This window comes from Mizuhopecten yessoensis, unplaced genomic scaffold (assembly GCF_002113885.1).
Source record: "Mizuhopecten yessoensis strain PY_sf001 unplaced genomic scaffold, ASM211388v2 scaffold10911, whole genome shotgun sequence".
Lineage (NCBI taxonomy): Eukaryota > Metazoa > Mollusca > Bivalvia > Pectinida > Pectinidae > Mizuhopecten > Mizuhopecten yessoensis.
In genome coordinates this window covers 414,467-437,909 of record NW_018408783.1, presented here as the reverse complement: position 1 = coordinate 437,909, position 23,443 = coordinate 414,467, and the positions used below count along the sequence as shown (strand labels likewise).

The following is a 23,443-nucleotide window of genomic DNA, read 5'->3' as shown; positions in this document are numbered from 1 at the left end:
AAGTCAGGGATGACATCTGCTACAGTGTATAAGTCAGGGATGACATCCGCTACAATTCATTTAAGTCAGGGATGACATCCGCTACAGTGTATTAGTCAGGGATGACATCTGCTACAGTGCATTTAAGTCAGGGATGACATCTGCTACAGTGTATAAGTCAGGGATGACATCCGCTACAATGCATTTAAGTCAGGGATGACATCCGCTACAGTGCATTTAAGTCAGGGATGACATCTGCTACAGTGAATTTAAGTCAGGGATGACATCTTCTACAGTGCATTTAAGTTAGGGATGACATCTGCTACAGTGCATTGGTCAGGGGTGACATCCGCTACAGTGTATTAGTCAGAGATCACATCTTCTACAGTGTATTAGTCAGAGATGACATCCGCTACAGTGGATTAGTCAGGGATGACATCTGCTGCAGTGTATTAGTCAGGGATGACCTCTGCTACAGTGTATTAGTCAGAGATCACATCTTCTACAGTGTATTAGTCAGAGATCACATCTTCTACAGTGTATTAGTCAGGCATGAAATCTGCTACAGTGTATTAGCCAGGGATGACATCTGCTTCAGTGAATTTAAGTCAGGGATGACATCTGCCACAGTGTATTAGTCAGGCATGAAATCTGCTACAGTGTATTCGTCCGGGATGACATCCGCTACACTGCATTTAAGTCAGGGAGGACATCCGCTACAGTGTAGTAGTCAGGGATGACATCCGTTACAGTGTATTAGTCAGAGATGACATCCGCTACAGGGCATTTAAGTCAGGGATGACATCTGCTACAGTGAATTAGTCAGGATTGACATCTGCTACAGTGCATTAGTCAGGGGTGACATCCGCTACAGTGTAAACTGTGAAACGAGATTTTCTCAAAAATACGAAAAATAAAGGTTGCTTATAATTTTGCTTGCGATTCCTCGTCTTTTTGGGCGAAAAGGAGAACATACAAGATTTAGGTAAAATAATTAAATTTTGTCTTTTCGGGATGAAAAGATGAACAATGAGATGGCACATATCAGCCATGATGCAGTGCTATTTATTTTCTTCAAATAATGGACCTTGACCTACTTAAATTTCAAGGTCACAAGTATCAATTATGTAAAACCAGGAGGCCAAGGGTGATGATAGTGGGCCAGTAGGTACCTTGCATGGAGTGCTATAAACTTTCACCAAATTAATTACCTTGACCTACTTCTGAGGCCAAAGGGGTAAAATATGTAAAAACCTTTAAGCAACTTCTGCATAACAAGGAGGACCGAGGCCCAACGAGTGTGATGATATTTCACCAGTAGCATGCTGGTATAAAACTTCATTTAATTGGGAACATTATTAAGCCAATGAGAATGAGTATGTCGAAATATTTGCAAAATAACTTTTTTTGAAAACATATTTCCATGACTGCTTAAATATCCGAGTGAGTGATACAGGACTATATGCCTCTTGCATTTGAATGCTTTTACATTTGCATTAAATACATATGAATACAATTGTGATTTAAGTAATTGAAATAGAAAAATAGAAACTCCAAACTGGAAAAAAAGGCGAACCGGAACGATCATTTTGCACCAGGGAGTTCGATATTACGTTCTGTTGTGACATAAAACAGTCAAAGTGAAAGTAGATTATAGCATGCGTAGTCTCTCTAGAGTTTTCTTCTATCCAATTCGACACGTCTAAAGCGACTCGAATGTACATTAAAAGCAGTATGGCGGCAGTTTCCACATGTTACATCAGCAGCGGATGTAATAGAAGTCCTCACAGTGCCGATTGGGGCCGAAGTGGTTTGATTTGTTACTCAACATGTCATGCCGTCGCCATCTACCAACCACAGGTAAGTTAAATGACTTAGATATGACACTAAAGTCTAATTCACGTGTTCGACATAACGTTAGGTATTGAACATACAGATCGACCACAGGGGTTCGTTACAAATGTCTAATACACATGTGCTATACTGATATGAGTCAAGACCCATATATCAGTGTAGCATATGTGTAATAGACATTTGTAACGAATCCCTGTGGAGCGACTGCCAAAATCATACATTATGTTGTATACTTTAATAAGCACTAGCGTCGCCTGTCAAATACACCAATGATGACTTTATTAAACTGGCAAGCCTTGTGCCTGTGCCTAAATTAATTATATGGTACTGTGTACGTATAAGGCATTCACATGTACATTTATGTTTAACCTGTGTTTTGAACATTGATTAGCTATACCACGAAACCATGTCCATAACATTTCTCCCAGCATCAATTGAATTGTAATACCAGCAGTGGGTAGGACATCTGTGGGGAAAGCCTGGCCAGCGTTGGTAGATGAAAGGATTTATGGTTATATCGGCCCAAGGTAAAAACGGCCTCGATTTACCCAAGTGAAATCAGCCCCCCAAGGTAAAATCAGCCCTATGTATACATGGAATATACATAAATGTTATAATAATCCCTTTCTTTGGGTTTCATTTATATATCAACCTCTGAACAAATATCTTTGGCTACCTGGAGTTGAGGCGGTGATGAGGTACTCAAGAGTTAATTATGAGCTACTCACCTATAACAACAGTCTGGTAGGCGAACATCATTGTTTGTGTAAGGCAATAAAAACAAAACAACGACAACAGTACGTAATTAAATAAATCCTTTAATGTATAATAAATGTATAAATCCCATGTATTTAACATATAGATACATAGTAGGGCCAATTTTAACTTGGGCCGATTTCACTTGGGTAAATTAGGCCTGGTCGATATTACCTTGGGCCGATATAACCAAATACCGATGAAAGTGATTTCGGTTTTCCCCAAACTACTGATAAACTGACCCGTGGCAGTCCCCAAGAATGTCCTCGCTGCGTCCGTCAGACACAGGTCCATCAGATGTGGAGGAGTATCCGAGTTGTAAACCTGTCAACACCTTGTTTCAAAGTTAACTAACGTTTATTTAACATCACACGGCTAAGCTAGCCGTTAAAACAAATATGGCAAAAAATGTGTACATTAATAACAGTAGTATATATAATATAAGACAGAACAAAACCTACAGTGTAGAGAAAAGAATGTATGTTTAGTGAACCTATATAGATATCAACCCCAATGTAGTAAAATAAGGTCTATGGGTAATTGTAACTATTCTATAACTATAACAGTGAAAACCACCCCCTCCCGGAACACTGACATACGTTCAGCTAACAAGCCTTAACAGTACCCTAATGTTCCTTAACGTGGGTGTTCTGTTTTCAGCACCTCAGTGGAGTGGTTTTCCCCTCCTGGTATAGCCAGCTTTCCGGCAACGCAAGTCCCTGATTTTGCCTGTGCATCCCCTTTTATACCCCAGCCTCCTGGCCCTATGTAACATGTATCGGACACCCATTCTGATTGGCTTAATCTATGACGTATGTGTATTGAGCCCGGAACCTCTTTCGGTATCTCCCCAAAATCCGGTCGTCTCAAAAGTAAACACCCATGTGAACAAATAGACTGCTCCAGTCATAGCTGTTACATATGTCGATAGAAAAGCCGTACCGTACCTTTAGTTACACTAGGATGGCAATAAAGAGATGCACAAGGAAAACAGTAAAATAAACACTTGGGCTAGCTACCTGTTTTCCCACTGAATGTCAATGAATTTCATGTATATATTGTATCATTGATATGGATATAGAGGCAGATATTTGCCTGTGTCCATCTTTTTCCTCTTAAATCCTATTAAAATAAATAAAATCTCAAACCCCAAAGTCACATCAGATCCTTACCACCTATGAATTAATATTTAGGTGGATGCCGTTATCAAATCATTGCAATTGTTATATTTGCATTGCAATTTGCATTAGCCAGACTGGGATTTTAATCTGCATGGGCCCATATTCAAGAAACCGTTCTCATGCTCAAACTCCAGTTCTGAGCTCAAGCCCAATTTCATGCTCCGGTGATAATTTGATGAAAGGTTTATGTTACTAAAGAGCTGGTTTGAGCACATAACCCAAACTTGAGCATGAGGATGGTTCATGAATACTGAGGGCCCTGTTCCTTCAAACTCAAAATATATATACAATATTTACGAAAAGCAATCAAAAGGAAAAGATGATCATGACAAGGCCGTCCTGGGTATAGCAGCTGTAATCAAAGCTTACGATGACTAGTTACAGAAGTTAAAATCTGATAAAAGGATTCCCACATGGTGTAGTAATAGTGGTTTAATAGGTTTATTAGAACAATCTTATTGCCAATGACACTTTAGTAAAATGTCTAGTCCATTCTGGACTTATTACTGATAAAAATGATGTTTTCATAATGACTACTGAATTAACACAGACATGTAATTAATTTTTAATTATGACACCAAATTTTTGTCGTTGTATAGTATTTTGCCTTTGCTTATTCAAGAATTTGTTATTTCAAGAGATGAGTATTCAAATTTGTGTGGTTTTGTTTAATGTGAACAGGTATATATTGCAGCAAAGATTGAGCTTTCAGTTTCAACGGCAGGTAAAGCAGGATCCAGGGATAAAGTGTGAAGGTCTTTGTTTATATTTTACTGCCCCTCAGTGCCTGTAGTATGGTTGAAATATTTTTGTATGAACATCAGGCAGTCTACATGACAGATTGTTCAAATTTGAAGGTTTTTGGACCAATTGTCACTGTTATTTTCTCCAGGAACGTGATGGCCATGCGGCCAGGGTGCTGTGTACTTTAACTGGCCACAAAAACAAGGTCAACTGTGTGACATGGGTGAGGAGGGCAGACATAACAGGTTTGTATCACTATATCTGATTTTTTTAGAACCAATGTAGAACCAATGTAGAACCATTGGTATTTAATATTCCAGCTGGAGATTTTGCTAGTTCTATATACATGTATATATATATATTATCAGGCTACCGTTATTGTCTAGTTCTCTCCTATAGTTGTTATCAAAATTCTTTTGATTTGGTCATTATACTCTGAAATATGTTGTACACTTGTGCTATCCTATGAATTGAAACTGATTGCATTTGCTTCTATATATTTACATGGCAAATGTGGTAAAATTTAAGGTTTTAATTGTTGAAATATGAATTTTATCTTAGGAACAGATGGAGACGAGTTGCTTGTATCTGGTTCAGTCGACACTACGGCTATTGTATGGCAGGGACAGCAGGGTCAGGTAAGGTGACCTTCAACATTTAGGTTTATGTTACCAGTCAATAGGCAATTCTACAATAATATATTGACTCATTCACCCCTACAGTTTTAAACTGGACTTGCCAAGTCTTTTTTTGTAAGGTTCATATGTGACTTTAGGGGTGAATGGGTTGATAAACATGGTCTTCTACATGTATAGAAAATAATAAACTAAGGACACCATGTTAACAATGTATAGTAAACTATGGGTGGAGTATCTAATGTTGATTGGTATTTCAGAATAATATAACAGGCTAGAATTATCTCCCTTTTGCAGTACAAAGCCATTGCAACACTGAAGGGCCATACTGGTCCCATCAATTCCGTGGCAGCATTGACCATCCCAGCCGGTAACACAGATGATTCGCCCTCCACCTATGTAGTGACAGCTTCTGCAGACTCCCAGGTGAAGATCTGGAGGAGCACAGGTGCTGCTGGTAAGTACTGGTACATGCAAGCACTTACCTGTATAACCAAACACTACCAGGACTAAATTCATTAGGATCTTTTCAGTTGTGCATGATCCGTTATGATATAGATATATGTTTACATTTCCACTGCGAGTTCCTTTTAGCTTTACCAGATAATGTTGCATTCATAGGGCTATTAACACAATTTGATCAGTGTCATTTTGAAGTTTCTCCTCTCAACTCAAATAACATGAGAAAACCGTTAGAAGCAAACATTTTGGTAACATCAGGCAGTTCCAGGAATTTTGTTTGCGCTCGATATGCTGACACAGAAACTTCAAAATCGAAAATACAAGGGAATTTTCGTTCCTTATCTGCATTCTTCCCGATAAGAACAGTGAAAAATTGCTGAAATCAGGTTCAATTAGAATTTGAATATGCCTTGATTTGTTTTGTTTCAGAATACTTACTGTTACAGACATTGTCATATGGTACTGGGTTTGCCCTTGATGTGGCGTTAAGTCTCATCCCAAAAACAGACAGTAAGTCATGCATGTGTTAATATATGTGGGTTAATATATATGCCTCAAAATAGACAGGTGTAATGTACATGCGTAAACATACAAGTATAAACTACATGTCTCAGAATCTATAGGGACTGACATATTGAATTGTTAACAAAGTACATTTTGTACATATATCTAGTACCAGATTTTACAATGTAACTACCAAGTAAGGTGTGTATCTACTCTGTATTTCTCCTTTTATCTTTGTATATTTTTTGAAGGTAAGACATGTCTAGTTTGTATTTACTCAATAACACATGTGTCTTCTTTGTATTACCCAATAACACATGTGTCTTCTTTGTATTACCCCGTAACACTTGTGTCTACTTTGTATTACCCCGTAACACATGTGTCTACTTCGTATTACCCCATAACACATGTGTCTACTTTGTATTGCCCCATAACACATGTGTCTACTTTGTATTACCCCGTAACACATGTGTCTACTTTGTATTACCCCATAACACATGTGTTTACCTTGGTATTACCCCATAACACATGTGTCTACTTTGTATTGACCCATAACACATGTGTCTACATTGTATTACCCAATAACACATGTGTTTACTTTGTATTACCCCATAACACATGTGTCTACTTTGTATTACCCAATAACACATGTGTCTACTTTGTATTACCCCGTAACACATGTGTCTACTTTGTATTACCCTGTAACACATGTGTCTACTTTGTATTACCCTGTAACACATGTGTCTACTTTGTATTACCCTGTAACACATGTGTCTACTTTGTATTACCCTGTAACACATGTGTCTACTTTGTATTACCCTGTAACACATGTGTCTACTTTGTATTACCCTGTAACACATGTGTCTACTTTGTATTACCCTGTAACACATGTGTCTACTTTGTATTACCCTGTAACACTTGTGTCTACTTTGTATTACCCTAGTACCAATGCTGGCCTGTGGCTGTGATGACCAGAAGGTCCACCTCTATGCGCTTCAGGAAGACCAGGTAAATAATACATATATTTGTGGATCACACAATAATGGACCCTACTGTTTGGTCATTGGTGTAACACACCACTGGCAGTAATCTACATACAGTTGAAGTCAATATATGGGAAAACTGTTATATCGCAATACATATGCATATTGTATCGTATTGCAATACAGAAATAAAATAATGCTGTATTGCTGTATCGCAATATTTATGCCCCCCATAAAATGGGGGGGGGGGGGGGGGATATAGTGTTGCCATGTCCAACATCAAACACTAAAACTAATTTCACATGGTGACAGGGGCATTCATGTCTTACAGACATTTTCTAGTTTTCTAAACCTTCTTTTCAAGGATCTGCTCAGTGTTTTAACCTTCTCAATTGATATACATTCTAACAGATATGCCCATAAAACTATTCAAGCTTTTACTAGTGGTGGGAAATCAGCTCATATTTCATAATTGATGGAATGTTCGATTAAAAATCCTAAATCTGTGCGATCTGTATGGTACATGGTTCAGTTTGATGTCATACTGACAACAAGTTCAGTTTGATGTCATACTGACAACAAGTTCAGTTTGATGTCATACTGACAACAAGTTCTTTTTATAATGAGCACCTTTTTCCTATGACAATATATCGGGATACATATCACAATACATTCCTTCTCTATTGCAATATATCGTGATACACTCCAGGCGTATTGTCACGCGCCTAGTTGTTGGCATATGTAGAGGAGCATACACATTTCAATAAAAACATTCTAGTTTACCATTAATTACCGTATTAGCTTATGTTATACCGTGGCGTTCGTCGTCTATCCGTCGTCTGTCTGTCATCTATCCGTCGTTCGTCCGTCGTCTATCCGTCACCCGTACGTCAACAATTTCTGCAAACGATTTCTTCTTCTTAACCACTGATGGGAATTTAACTAAATTTGACTGGAAGCATCCCTAGGTAGTGGAGATTCCAAATTGTACAAATGGTGGGGCTGACCTACCAGGGGACTGAGGGGCGGGGCCAAAGGGGGCAATTTGGCTATATTGCTCTAAATGACTTCTCCTGTGGAAGTGTGCACTGGATATCGATCATATTTTGGTCAGAAGCATTCATGTGAGGTGGGGATTCAAAATTGTCCTCATGGTGGGGCTGACCCTTAAGGGGGCTGAGGGTCGGGGCCAAAAAGGGTTATTTGGCCATATTGCTTTAAGTGACTTCTTCTCTGGAACTGTGCCATTCATTCATGGAGGCGAGGATTCAAAATTGTACAAATGGTGGAGCTGACCCCCCAGGCTAGGGGCTGGGGCCAAAAAAAGTTTATTACTTGGAAATGGTTGAGATCCTCACCGTATAACCATATATACAATTGCTGAGTACAAAGAGAAGAATGCACATTTGCTTCCAGGATGGCCCTGGGGTCTGGCCTGGCCCCTCCCTTGGAGACATAGTCCCTGGGTCATAACTTTGAAACATATATATATAAACTATATATACAAATGCTGGGCAGAAAGAGACGAATGCAGTCATGATATTAGAATTGACCCCAAAGTATGCCCCACCCTTGCAGATTAACCCCTTGGTCATAACTTTGAAACGGTTGAGATCCCCACCCTAAAACTAGATATACAAATGCTGGGCATAAAGAGACGAATGAAGTCATGATATTAGATTGATCCTTGGGTCTGGCCACAACCCTAGGGACCTAGTTTCTGAGTCACAGCTTGAAAAAAGTTGAGATCCCCACCCCATTACCATACATAAAATTGCTGGGCATGGAAAAATCTAATTCAGATATGCTACAAGGATTGGCCTTCAGGTCTGGCCTATTCCCTTTGATCTCATTTGGAGAATATTTTGCCATGATTGCTTAGATATCCAGGTGAGTGATACAGGCCCTCTGAGCCTTTTGTCATTTAAATTATTCAATTGGTTTTGTGAGGAATATAGTAAATAACAGAAGGCTATTATATAATTATTTTCCTTGTACAAATCAAGGATTGATCATTGCAGATTTTTAGTACAGTACTAATCGTTATCTTTTACAACAGTTTACAAAAGCCATCATTCTGCAAGGTCATGAGGACTGGATAAGGGCGTTGGACTTCACAACAGATGGTAATTTTTTTTTAATATTTTTAATATTTTTCAAAAATGCAGTACGACATATATAGACTACATATACCTTGTACATAGTAATTGTAACAGCTAAACAGATTCCCTTACCCTCACTCTTTTCCACACACACTTACGCTCACTCTTTTCCACACACACTTACCCTCACTCTTTTCCACACACACTTACCCTCTTTTCCACACACATATACCCTCACTCTTTTCCACACACACATACGCTCACTCTTTTCCACACACACATACTCTCACTCTTTTCCACACACACACATACGCTCACTCTTTTACACACACACTTACGCTCACTCTTTTCCACACACACATCCCCTCACTCTTTTCCACACACACATACCCTCACTCTTTTCCACACACACATACACTGATAAAGAATATGGACTTAACGTTGTTCATTTTGATGTTCAGATTCATTATCAATTTGTTATTCAGAATTGTTTATGTTTCATTAAAACCTCGGATAAAATTGCTGTTGTCTGTGTATTACTGATGAATGATTGCAAACAATTTTTGAATGTCATCTACTGGTAATAAAATTGTGTTGAAAGGTTAAAAGTGCACATATGACCACCTCCATTAAAAAAAAAATGTGTTTAGAGGATGCTTTAAATGTTCCATATTGTTGTGATTTCATGGTGAATTGAACCTGTATTTAGATCTAGAGACCACCAGCATTAAGTGACCACTTTTTGTACTTCATTAGAATTTAATTGTAATAAAACTTGTTCTTGCGTTTATGAGTGTTGTTCAGGAGATATTGACCAAGTAACTAAGTAAATCTGACAAGGTGCACTGTATACCACTTTATTATTTTTTCATATTATTCTCAACAAGTGATTGGCCAGGAGTGCATCACGTGTCCACCGATAAAAACCGATATTGACTTGGAGCGTGTGATTTTTGTTGAAGGATGGGTGTTTCTATTTTAGAATTATGATGTGTCACCAAACAACTCACCATCCCCCTTCCAAAGCTTTTTTGTTGTGTTTTTTTTTTTCAGATTGCTTACATCAATGTTTAGCCTTTAACTTCGGTCGATACCTGGATTTATCGACCCGATAAAAGATATATTGACCGAGGACACATCTTTTCTCGGGTCGATAAATCCAGGTATAGACCTCAGCCAAAGGCTATAATTGAATATCACTGGATACCACTATATCACTGTATACCACCATACAAGTATACGGACTTCGGATAAAACGTTATATGATAATGTGTATACAGACTCCGTGTAAAACGTTAAATGATAATGTGTATACATTCTCCGTGTAAAACGTTATATGCTAATGTGTATACAGACTGCGTGTAAAACGTTATATGATAATGTGTATACAGACTCCGTGTAAACATTATATGATAATGTGTATACAGACTCCATGTAAAACGTTATATGATAATGTGTATACAGACTCCAGATAAAACATTATAATATGATATTGTGTATACAGACTCCGGATAAAACATTATAATATGATATTGTGTATACAGACTCCAGATAAAACATTATAATATGATATTGTGTGTACAGACTCCAAATAAAACATTATAATATGATATTGTGTATACAGACTCCGTGTAAAATGTTATATGATATTGTGTATACAGACTCCGGATAAAACATTATAACATGATATTGTGTATACAGACTCCAGATAAAACATGATAATATGATATTGTGTGTACAGACTCCGGATAAAACATTATAATATGATATTGTGTATACAGACTCGTGTAAAATGTTATATGATATTGTGTATACAGACTACGGATAAAACATTATAATATGATATTGTGTATACAGACTCCAGATAAAACATTATAATATGATATTGTGTATACAGACTCCTTGTAAAATGTTATATGATATTGTGTATACAGACTCCGGATGAAACATTATAATATGATATTGTGTATACAGACTCCAGATAAAACATAATAATATGATATTGTGTATACAGACTCCGTATAAAACATTATAATATGATATTGTGTATACAGGCTCCGTGTAAAATGTTATATGATATTGTGTATACAGACTCCGGATAAAACATTATAACATGATATTGTGTATACAGACTCCAGATAAAACATGATATTATGATATTGTGTGTACAGACTCCGGATAAAACATTATAATATGATATTGTGTATACAGACTCAAGATAAAACATTATAATATGATATTGTGTGTACAGACTCCAGATAAAACATTATAATATGATATTGTGTATACAGACTGCGGATAAAACATTATAATATGATATTGTGTATACAGACTCCGGATGAAACATTATAATATGATATTGTGTATACAGACTCCGGATAAAACATCATATGATATTGTGTATACAGACTCCAGATAAAACATTATGATATGATATTGTGTATACAGACTCCAGATAAAACATTATAATATGATATTGTGTATACAGACTCCAGATTAAACATTATAATATGATATTGTGTATACAGAATGATATTGTGTATACAGACTCCGGATAAAACATCATATGATATTGTGTATACAGACTCAAGATAAAACATTATAATATGATATTGTGTGTACAGACTCCAGATATAACATTATAATATGATATTGTGTATACAGACTCCAGATTAAACATTATAATATGATATTGTGTATACAGAATGATATTGTGTATACAGACTCCGGATAAAACATCATATGATATTGTGTATACAGACTCCATATACGGACTTCGGATAAAACGTTATATGATAATGTGTATACAGACTCCAGATAAAACATTATAATATGGTATTGTGTATACAGACGCCGGATAAAACATTATAATATGATATTGTGTATACAGAATACGGAAAATACATTATAATATGATATTGTGTATACAGACTCCAGATTAAACATTATAATATGATATTGTGTATACAGAATACGGAAAATACATTATAATATGATATTGTGTATACAGACTCCAGATTAAACATTATAATATGATATTGTGTATACAGACTCCAGATTAAACATTATAATATGATATTGTGTATACAGAATACGGAAAATACATTATAATATGATATTGTGTATACAGACTCCAGATTAAACATTATAATATGATATTGTGTATACAGAATACGGAAAATACATTATAATATGATATTGTGTATACAGACTCCGTGTAAAATGTTATATGATATTGTGTATACAGACTCCCGATAAAACATTATAATATGATATTGTGTGTACAGACTCCAGATATAACATTATAATATGATATTGTGTATACAGACTCCGTGTAAAATGTTATATGATATTGTGTATACAGACTCCAGATAAAACATTATAATATGGTATTGTGTATACAGACGCCGGATAAAACATTATAATATGATATTGTGTATACAGCCTCCAGATAAAACATTATAATATGATATTGTGTATACAGAATACGGAAAATACATTATAATATGATATTGTGTATACAGACTCCAGATTAAACATTATAATATGATATTGTGTATACAGAATACGGAAAATACATTATAATATGATATTGTGTATACAGACTCCAGATAAAACATTATGAAATGATATTGTGTATACAGACTCCAGATAAAACATTATGAAATGATATTGTGTATACAGACTCCAGATAAAACATTATGAAATGATATTGTGTATACAGACTCCAGATAAAACATTATAATATGGTATTGTGTATACAGACGCCGGATAAAACATTATAATATGATATTGTGTATACAGAATACGGAAAATACATTATAATATGATATTGTGTATACAGACTCCAGATAAAACATTATGATATGATATTGTGTATACAGACTCCAGATAAAACATCATAATATGATATTGTGTGTACAGACTCCGGATAAAACATTATAATATGATATTGTGTGTACAGACTCCGGATAAAACATTTTAATATGATATTGTGTATACAGCCGTCCACTTTTCCATTAAACAACTTCTCCTGAAGAACAGACAGGCCTAAAGTCATGATATTTTGCAGAAAGCTTTATTGGTAGGAGCACGACAAAGTTTGCGAATACAAATGACCTTGACCCACTTTCAAGTTCAAAGAAGTCAAATGTGTCAAACTCTTTAAACGACTTCTTCTGAAGAACTTAATGGTATAGAATCTTCATATTTGGCTGGCTTCTTTCTTGGATAGGGAACGACCAAGTTTGCGAATAAAAATGACCTTGACTTACTTTCAAGGTCAAAGGAGTCAAATGTGTCAAACTCTATAAACGACTGCTTTTGAAGAACTAAATGGTATTCATATTTGGCTGGTTGCTTCCTTGGATAGAGCACGACCAAGTTTGCGAATAAAAATGACCTTGACTTACTTTCAGGGTCAAAGGAGTCAAATGTGTCAAATGCTTAAAACAACTTCTTCTGATGAACTGAAAGGTAAAGTATCTTCATTTTTGGCTGTTGGCTGCCTGGTTGTGTTGAGTTGGCCAAAACGACACATTAAAGTTAATTATTATTTGACCCACCTTAATGTTTATGGAATAACCAACATAATCTATAGTAGTGCTTCCACCAGTGTTACATTTCTAAATTATCAATACAGCTGGACACTAGTTTTTAGTAATCCAGACTCCAATGATGGTCACCAGTGTTACGTTCTCTTTTGTATTACTGATACTTTCTGTTCTCAATTTCCACTGTCTTCAGTTCAAATTAATGATCTCCAACTGTAAACTGTAAAACTGCACAGATCTACAAACTGCAACTAAAACTTCTATTATTACTAACTTCCTAATTCTCACTTTAACCCTAGCTTTCTAACTCTCCTCTATATCTCTTGACCTCTCAACTGGGTCTCCCTAACTCAACCTCCTTCTTCAAGAATCTTTAACTCAATTCCGCAACCCAACTCTCTTCTCCTCCTTCGACTCCCAAGCTGAACTACCTTACTATCTGTCCCTTAGCAAAATCCTGCTACAATAAAAATGTTGATTCATTAAAATTGTTGATGCTGCTGAAACCCTGTAAAAAACTGGAGATAAATCCTGCTTAATTTGACTCTGGTGGTCAGCATCAGCTGGAGGCACAAACACTGACATCACAGACTGGACTCCCACCTCATCCCCACCTCCACTAGGCTACAGACAATCACCCTAATCTACAGATCCCAACCTATATCATAACCACAATTATCTAAGGCACTTAGCTACTATTTTCAAATAAAACTCTGACACTGACCACACTAACAAAAGGCATAGCAAATTATATGTACACTTAGAACAATTAAACAACTAATAAATGCATTACAGTGACTGAAAAAACAGTAAAATGTGTAATTAGGGTTGGCATGAAAAAATAGGGTTGCTCAGGAAACGGGAAACACGGGTATATTTTTATTTGGCCTAAGCTATGCCACTATTGTATGGTATATTAACATTCACATAATAATACATTGAGAATATAATTACACAACTACTTGTTATTAATTACTAAGCACAAGAAACAAAATACAAGTCAATGTTGATTTATGTCCCATCATCTCAGATGAAACAGAATATAGAAAATACAAATACTGTGCATGTCTCCAATCAAACTTTCCTGATAATCCAAGCATATATCAATTTTTATAGATTGTCTCATTTCAACATAGTGTAATACACACAAGTAAATAACATGTTAATATTATTACATTACACAACAAAACAACCTATCGTTCTTTATGGAATAAAGTTAATCGCAATCATGTACACAAGAAACACCATTCCACTGTCTCCTTGGACAATGACAAAATAAACAACCCAATTTTTTCCAAGAGTTACATCACCCCAACACATGTCCCTGTGTTCTGCTGAGCCCTGGAGACCAAGATGTATTGTAGTATAAAGCCACAGTGTTTGTAGTAAGCTGTCAGGTGTGTTTGTAGTAAGCTGTCAGGCGTGTTTGGAGTAGAAGCTGTCAGGTGCGTTTGTAGTAAGCTGCCAGGTGTGTTTGGAGTAGAAGCTGTCAGGTGTGTTTGTAGTAAGCTGTCAGGCGTGTTTGTAGTAAGCTGTCAGGCGTGTTTGTAGTAAGCTGTCAGGTGTGTTTTTTGTAGTAAGCTGTCAGGCGTGTTTGGAGTAGAAGCTGTCGGGTGCGTTTGTAGTAAGCTGCCAGGTGTATTTGGAGTAGAAGCTGTCAGGTGTGTTTGTAGTAAGCTGTTAGGTGTGTTTGTAGTAAGCTGTCAGGTGTGTTTGTAGTAAGCTGTCAGGCGTATTTGTAGTAAGCTGTCAGGTGTGTTTGTAGTAAGCTGTCTGGTGTGTTTGTAGTAAGCTGTTAGGTGTGTTTGTAGTAAGCTGTCAGGTGTGTTTGTAGTAAGCTGCCAGGTGTGTTTGGAGTAGAAGCTGTCAGGCGTGTTTGTAGTAAGCTGTCAGGTGTGTTTGTAGTAAGCTGTCAGGTGTGTTTGTAGTAAGCTGTCAGGTGTGTTTGTAGTAAGCTGTCAGGTGTGTTTGTAGTAAGCTGTCAGGTGTGTTTGTAGTAAGCTGTCAGGTGTGTTTGTAGTAAGCTGTCAGGTGTGTTTGTAGTAAGCTGTCAGGTGTGTTTGTAGTAAGCTGTCAGGTGTGTTTGTAGTAAGCTGTCAGGTGTGTTTGTAGTAAGCTGTCAGGTGTGTTTGTAGTAAGCTGTCAGGTGTGTTTGTAGTAAGCTGTCAGGTGTGTTTGTAGTAAGCTGTCAGGTGTGTTTGTAGTAAGCTGTCAGGTGTGTTTGTAGTAAGCTGTCAGGTGTGTTTGTAGTAAGCTGTCAGGTGTGTTTGTAGTAAGCTGTCAGGTGTGTTTGTAGTAAGCTGTCAGGTGTGTTTGTAGTAAGCTGTCAGGTGTGTTTGTAGTAAGCTGTCAGGTGTGTTTGTAGTAAGCTGTCAGGTGTGTTTGTAGTAAGCTGTCAGGTGTGTTTGTAGTAAGCTGTCAGGTGTGTTTGTAGTAAGCTGTCAGGTGTGTTTGTAGTAAGCTGTCAGGTGTGTTTGTAGTAAGCTGTCAGGTGTGTTTGTAGTAAGCTGTCAGGTGTGTTTGTAGTAAGCTGTCAGGTGTGTTTGTAGTAAGCTGTCAGGTGTGTTTGTAGTAAGCTGTCAGGTGTGTTTGTAGTAAGCTGTCAGGTGTGTTTGTAGTAAGCTGTCAGGTGTGTTTGTAGTAAGCTGTCAGGTGTGTTTGTAGTAAGCTGTCAGGTGTGTTTGTAGTAAGCTGTCAGGTGTGTTTGTAGTAAGCTGTCAGGTGTGTTTGTAGTAAGCTGTCAGGTGTGTTTGTAGTAAGCTGTCAGGTGTGTTTGTAGTAAGCTGTCAGGTGTGTTTGTAGTAAGCTGTCAGGTGTGTTTGTAGTAAGCTGTCAGGTGTGTTTGTAGTAAGCTGTCAGGTGTGTTTGTAGTAAGCTGTCAGGTGTGTTTGTAGTAAGCTGTCAGGTGTGTTTGTAGTAAGCTGTCAGGTGTGTTTGTAGTAAGCTGTCAGGTGTGTTTGTAGTAAGCTGTCAGGTGTGTTTGTAGTAAGCTGTCAGGTGTGTTTGTAGTAAGCTGTCAGGTGTGTTTGTAGTAAGCTGTCAGGTGTGTTTGTAGTAAGCTGTCAGGTGTGTTTGTAGTAAGCTGTCAGGTGTGTTTGTAGTAAGCTGTCAGGTGTGTTTGTAGTAAGCTGTCAGGTGTGTTTGTAGTAAGCTGTCAGGTGTGTTTGTAGTAAGCTGTCAGGTGTGTTTTTTGTAGTAAGCTGTCGGGTGTGTTTGTAGTAAGCTGTCAGGTGTGTTTGGAGTAAGCTGTCAGGCGCGTTTGTAGTAAGCTGTCAGGTGCGTTTGTAGTAAGCTGTCAGGTGTGTTTGTAGTAAGCTGTCAGGTGTGTTTGGAGTAGAATCTGTCAGGTGTGTTTGTAGTAAGCTGTCAGGTGTATTTGTAGTAAGCTGTCAGGTGTATTTGTAGTAAGCTGTCAGGTGCGTTTGTAGTAAGCTGTCAGGTGTCTTTGTAGTAAGCTGTCAGGCGTGTTTGTAGTAGACGCTGTCAGGTGTGTTTGTAGTAAGCTGTCAGGTGCGTTTGGTAGGTTCATATTCAGAACCATCAGTATTCCTGATACCAATGAAGAACCTCCAAAGTAATGGACACAGTGTGTTTGTAGTAAGCTGTCAGGTGTGTTTTTTGTAGTAAGCTGTCGGGTGTTTTTGTAGTAAGCTGTCAGGTGTGTTTGGAGTAGAAGGTGTCAGGTGTGTTTGTAGTAAGCTGTCAGGTGTATTTGTAGTAAGCTGTCAGGTGTATTTGTAGTAAGCTGTCAGGTGTATTTGTAGTAAGCTGTCAGGTGTGTTTGGAGTAGAAGCTGTTATGTGTGTTTGTAGTAAGCTGTCAGGTGTGTTTTTTGTAGTAAGCTGTCGGGGGTGTTTGTAGTAAGCTGTCAGGGGTGTTTGGAGTAGAAGCTGTCAGGTGTGTTTGTAGTAAGCTGTCTGGTGTGTTTGTAGTAAGCTGTTAGGTGTGTTTGGAGTAGAAGCTGTCAGGTGTGCTTGCAGTAATCTGTCAGGTGTGTTTGTAGTAAGCTGTCAGGTGTATTTGTAGTAAGCTGTCAGGTGTATTTGTAGTAAGCTGTCAGGCGGGTTTGTAGTAAGCTGTTAGGTGTGTTTGTAGTAAGCTGTTAGGTGTGTTTGAAGTATGCTGTCAGGAGTGTTTGTAGTAAGCTGTCAGGTGTGTTTGGAGTAGAAGGTGTCAGGTGTGTTTGTAGTAAGCTGTCAGGTGCGTTTGTAGTAAGCTGTCAGGTGTCTTTGTAGTAAGCTGTCAGGCGTGTTTGTAGTAGACGCTGTCAGGTGTGTTTGTAGTAAGCTGTCAGGGGTGTTTGGAGTAGAAGCTGTCAGGTGTGTTTGTAGTAATCTGTCAGGTGTGTTTGGAGTAAGCTGTCAGGTGTGTTTGTAGTAAGCTGGCAGGTGTGTTTGTAGTAAGCTGTCAGGTGTGCTTGTAGTAAGCTGTCAGGGGTGTTTGTAGTAAGCTGTAAGGTGTGTTTGTAGTAAGCTGTCAGGTGCGTTTGGTAGGTTCATATTCAGAACCATCAGTATTCCTGATACCAATGAAGAACCTCCAAAGTAATGGACACAGTGTGTTTGTAGTAAGCTGTCAGGTGTGTTTTTTGTAGTAAGCTGTCGGGTGTTTTTGTAGTAAGCTGTCAGGTGTGTTTGGAGTAGAATCTGTCAGGTGTGTTTGTAGTAAGCTGTCAAGCGTGTTTGTAGTAGAAGCTGTCAGGTGTGTTTGTAGTAAGCTGTCCGGTGTGTTTGTAGTAAGCTGTCAGGTGTGTTTTTTGTAGTAAGCTGTCGGGGGTGTTTGTAGTAAGCTGTCAGGGGTGTTTGGAGTGGAAGCTGTCAGGTGTGTTTGTAGTAAGCTGTTAGGTGCGTTTGAAGTAAGCTGTCAGGTGTGTTTGTAATAAGCTGTCAGGTGTGTTTGTAGTAAGCTGTTAGGTGTGTTTGAAGTATGCTGTCAGGTGTGTTTGTAGTAAGCTGTCAGGTGTGTTTGGTAGGTTCATATTCAGAACCATCAGTATTCCTGATACCAATGAAGAACCTCCAAAGTAATGGACACAGTTCAATTACTGGGATATCATGATTTATTATAATTAGCCGACCATCATCATCTGGAGGTCATCTTGGATTTTGACATTTCAAGAATATAGTCACTATTTTCCAGAAAGTACTTAACAGTTCTTTCTCCTATTGCAATGATCGGTTCTGTTTCTTTTACTTTAAATAATGTAAATCTTCTTCTTCAGTAACAAAGGTCCAGGGTCCTGATATTTTCCTAGTAGGTTCCTGTGATGGAGTGCTAATTCAAGCAACATATTCTAAAGAACTATAAGGTCTAGCGCCATTATACTTTGGTATGTTATATAGACCAGCAATGTACAATCAATGTTTTTCTCTAAATTTTGTGTTAAAGTGAATTTATTGTTAACTTTGAGAGTTGGCAAGTGTAAAATGTCAACATGGACTTTGGTGAGTAAATATCTACAAGAAGCCTCTTTTTCAGTTCCATTATATAAAGACCCCGGGTCCTGATAGTCGGCCAGTAGTACTACTGTGCTATAAAGTTCTCTCATATATATGACCTTAGCCTACTTTCAAGGTCATAAGGGACATATATGTCAATAATCAATTAGCCCAGGGTCAGTATAAGGCTGGCAGATTGCATGATTTACCAGTAAGTGAGATCAAGTCTGTTCAAATGAATTACCTTGACCTACTTATCAGTCAGTTTTCCCAATTAATATATTGTGCAGAAGGATTGTAAAGTGTTTTTCTGTGGATTTCATCGACTCTAAAATAATATTTGGCCTGTATTTATAAGCAAATGTAAACTTTGATTATCTATATCCAGGTAAAGAGTGATATTATATACAATCCACTTTAAAGGTCACAGTTTTGTTTGCAAACAGTACTGACAAACAGTTGATTGGTAGTTTAGTTGTAATAAGGCCCATTTGGTCTAAAAAATATAATCCTGTGAATGTCACACAATCTGTAGTCTAGACATTTTACTTATAATCCTGGGAATGTCACACAATCTGTAGGCTAGACATTTTACTTATAATCCTGGGAATCTCACACAATCTGTAGTCCATACCTTTTACTTATAATCCTGTGAATGTCACACAATCTCTAGTCTAGACATTTTACTTATAATCCTTTGAATGTCACACAATCTGTAGTCTAGACATTTTACTTATAATCCCGTGAATGTCACACAATCTGTAGTCTAGACACTTTACTAATAATCGTGGGAATGTCACACAATCTGTAGTCTAGACATTTTACTTATAATCCTGTGAATGTCTCACAATCTGTAGTTGAATTGTAATCATGTGAGTTTCCTTTGTCTCTGATTTCCATGTCATTGTAACTAGATATACTAGTTGTTTGGTTACAGGAGTCACATACTGCTGTACTGTAGTAGTTTGACTTTGCTGGCATACCCAAACACTACCCACAGGACATCCTCCCTGTCTAAACCTACTGCCAGTGTATAGTCTGTGTCTGTGTGTATGACCCTGAGGAACTCACCATCTCCACTGATGAGTAGGACCCTGTCGTTGTTACAGTCCCCTATGATCAGGTTCCCCACACTGTCATACACCACACCACAGGGGTAAAATGGTTTACCTCCTGTTTGTGGTGTTGGTTTATATGTACTGGGGATGTCACCTCTATATACAAACAGCTCCTTGAAATCAGTGTCCATCACAACAACATGTCCCTTTCCATCACCACCATGACTTTCACGACTGAAATCAGTGACTGCCACATTGTGAGTGACAGGACACTCTGAGATCCTGTGTGGTGAACAAACTAATGGTTTCTCAGTCCCTTTAACCATAGTAGTAAACCACACTAATGGATTCCCAGTCCCTATAGCCATAGAAGTACACACCATTTTACCATCTGTGGTAAATTTGGAGATGTGTTTGGTCATCCCTACAATGACATGGTTACTGGCTGTAATACATATACTGAAGGGTTCCTCCTTGGTACTGAATCTGTCTGTCAGTCGTCCTGATACCAGCTCCGTGATGTTGTTATCTCTGTCACAGAGCCACAGTGTGTGTGTGGTGGGTGACAGACTGATGTCACTCATCATGGCATTATGATTGACCACCTGTATTACTTTACCGTTCCTGTCCAGGAGAGTTAATGTTTTACAGTGATTGGTCCACACCTGACCATCAGTGGTGGGACATATAGAATCAATGTTACACAGAGACTTCCACTCCTCCACTACCTTGGTCTGTGGCAGTAGTTTGTATGTTGTCACTGCTTTCTTCACTTTTGCTCCTGACTGTTGTTGTTGTGTAGAGGGTTGTCCCAGATCATCAGATGGTGAGACTGACCGATCCTGGTCAGTTAAAGTTTGACCTTGACCTGAGGTGAAAACTTTTCCCCAGGCTTCTTTCAAGTGATCTTGAGGATTTTCATTTGTAGTGAAGTTGGCAGTACCCAGGACAGGTTTTACAGGGAAACTGTGTGTAGGAGAATGGATCTCACAAAATGTATCATAAATCTGTATGTGTGAACCACGCTGGAGAGCTGCTTTACATTCATGAATTTGTTGTTTGAGTTGTTTCTCGTACATCTCGAGGTCCTGTTTGTATTTCTTTATCAGCTTGGTATTATCCTCTTCCATTTTGTGGTAAAGAGAGAGTGTCTGTGCTGTGAGCATGTCCAGCTCTTGTTTTAATTTTTCTGTTTGCATTTTTAACTTTTGTGACAGCTTCTCAAAAGTACTGGTGTTGTCTTTAAGGAGCGTATCAGTAGAGTTGATGTATTTCCCAAGTTGCACAAGGTCATGGTTTTCTGTTCTGTCTATAAAGTTTTTAATGTCTGGTTCTTCCTGATGAGTGATTTCACTTAGCTCACAAACTGTATGGGTTTTGTGAATAGAAAAAAGGCATTTTAGACAAACCAGTTCCTGACATTTTTCACAATACAAGTCTAGCTGTCTCCCCTTGTGGTGAATACATGTCGTTTGACCTTTAATACGGATTGGTATTTGGCTTATAGGGGTTGCCATTCTGATGAAAAGCTAAAGTATTTGTTGAAATCTTTAAGATGATTGTTTTTCTTGTATAGAAATATTGTTATCAAAAACACTCACAAATATGAGTTTGCAATGTAAAAGAAATGGAAACTTAACTTGACTGTCCCATCCAGTAGTATATGTTTGTTAAACTTAATAGTAATGTAAAACACTATAGAATAACCACCTCATGATCACTGATGTGACAGGGTTACTGTGATGATGGATCCAGGTTTACCGTTCCACACTTCAGAAGGTTCACTTACATTGTCTATAGTTATCCAGCCCTGGGATTCACAATCACATGATGAACTTCCTCTAGCTTTGCTGATAAATCTGTCACTTTCCTGCGGTTATTATAAAGGTTTGATCAAAACTTTAAGTCAAATGCTGAATTCGACAATGCTGCTGACTAATTCAGTAATATCAACAAATTTCTGCTCTGGATATGCCCATCACTGCGGCAAAATCAACAAATTTCTGCTCTAGATATGCCCATCACTGCGGCAATGCGTAGATATACCTGTTTAGACCTGCAGTTGTACATAGTAAATAACTTCCCTGTGGAGCGACAGCTAACCGCCAGACTTACCTTGATAATAAAGACATAGATAGTGAAGTAGGTCAATGTAGATTGTGTTTAACCCTTTGCCACATACAAGCCTATACAAAACAGCACTGTACATCAACAAAGGAAATGTACAATGTTTGTTGTGAACATTGTTACAGCCTCTACCGTTTGAGTGCAGCATCTCAATGCCACTTATTGTAGAATTGTACAGTGATGGAGCGTTCTCTTTTAAATTTATTTTTTAAGCCGATCTATTTACTTTTGACAGATAATTTCGTGGTTTTTTTTATAGAATTAATCAAAGTTTACTTAGGTGCATTTTTCACAAAAATTTGACCAAAATTGAAACTTCAAAAATCAAATTTAAAACTTGCATACTTAAAATTTGTTAATAAAATAAATAGTATCTATCTTATAATATTTCTGTTGTTTTCATTATTTGTTTCTGAGCAGTTAATTACACATAAAAAAGACCTTGGCAGTCAATTGTTCACAAATACACCCCCCCACATACCAAAAATAGGAGTTTTATTTCTGGTTCTTGTTGATTTTAAATCCCGTTTTATATACCCTCCTACACTGTAGGAATTACCTCCTTGCCCCATATATATAACTTTTTATTTTGTAATTACATTTTACTGTATTCTATTCTGAAGATTTTTCTACAGTTCTGTAAGTATTATGCTTGCAGCACCCTAGGTGGGTGGAGATCCCTTTTTTCTTGCTGTATCTTTGGTGGGTGGTATATTTAGCTCACCTGGCACGCTTAATAACCGAAAGGCCTAGGGTGATGATATTTGGCCAGAAGCAAACTGGGATAAAGGGCTACCAAGTTTGTTCAAATAAATGACCTTCATCTATTTTCAAGGTCACAGGGGTCAAATATATTAAAACTTTAAACAACTTCTTCTCAATAACCAAACTGCCCAGGGAGATGATATTTGGTCAGTAGCATGCTAGGGTGAAGGGCTACCAAGTTTGTTCAAATGAATGACCTTCAATTATATTCAAGGTCACAGGGGTCAATTGTCTTAAAAAACCTTTAAATAACTTCTTCTCAATAACCAAAATGCCCAGGGTGATGATATTTGGCCAGTAGC

The 23,443-nt window shown here is 37.6% G+C and overlaps 1 protein-coding gene across 1 annotated transcript in view; it reads left to right on the top strand.

Moving 5' to 3' along the window:
- Positions 1-1,707: 1,707 nt before the first annotated feature.
- The window catches only part of LOC110463482 (elongator complex protein 2-like), a 44,229-nt gene continuing 22,493 nt past the window's right edge, over positions 1,708-23,443 (top strand). Inside the window, exons 1-8 of the mRNA XM_021518101.1 lie at positions 1,708-1,839; positions 4,663-4,759; positions 5,076-5,152; positions 5,447-5,606; positions 6,041-6,121; positions 7,059-7,123; positions 9,158-9,265; positions 21,052-21,122. Of these exons, the coding sequence (XP_021373776.1) occupies positions 1,714-1,839; positions 4,663-4,759; positions 5,076-5,152; positions 5,447-5,606; positions 6,041-6,121; positions 7,059-7,123; positions 9,158-9,265; positions 21,052-21,122 (785 nt within the window). The 5' untranslated portion in view covers positions 1,708-1,713. The remainder of the gene's footprint in view (positions 1,840-4,662; positions 4,760-5,075; positions 5,153-5,446; positions 5,607-6,040; positions 6,122-7,058; positions 7,124-9,157; positions 9,266-21,051; positions 21,123-23,443) is intronic.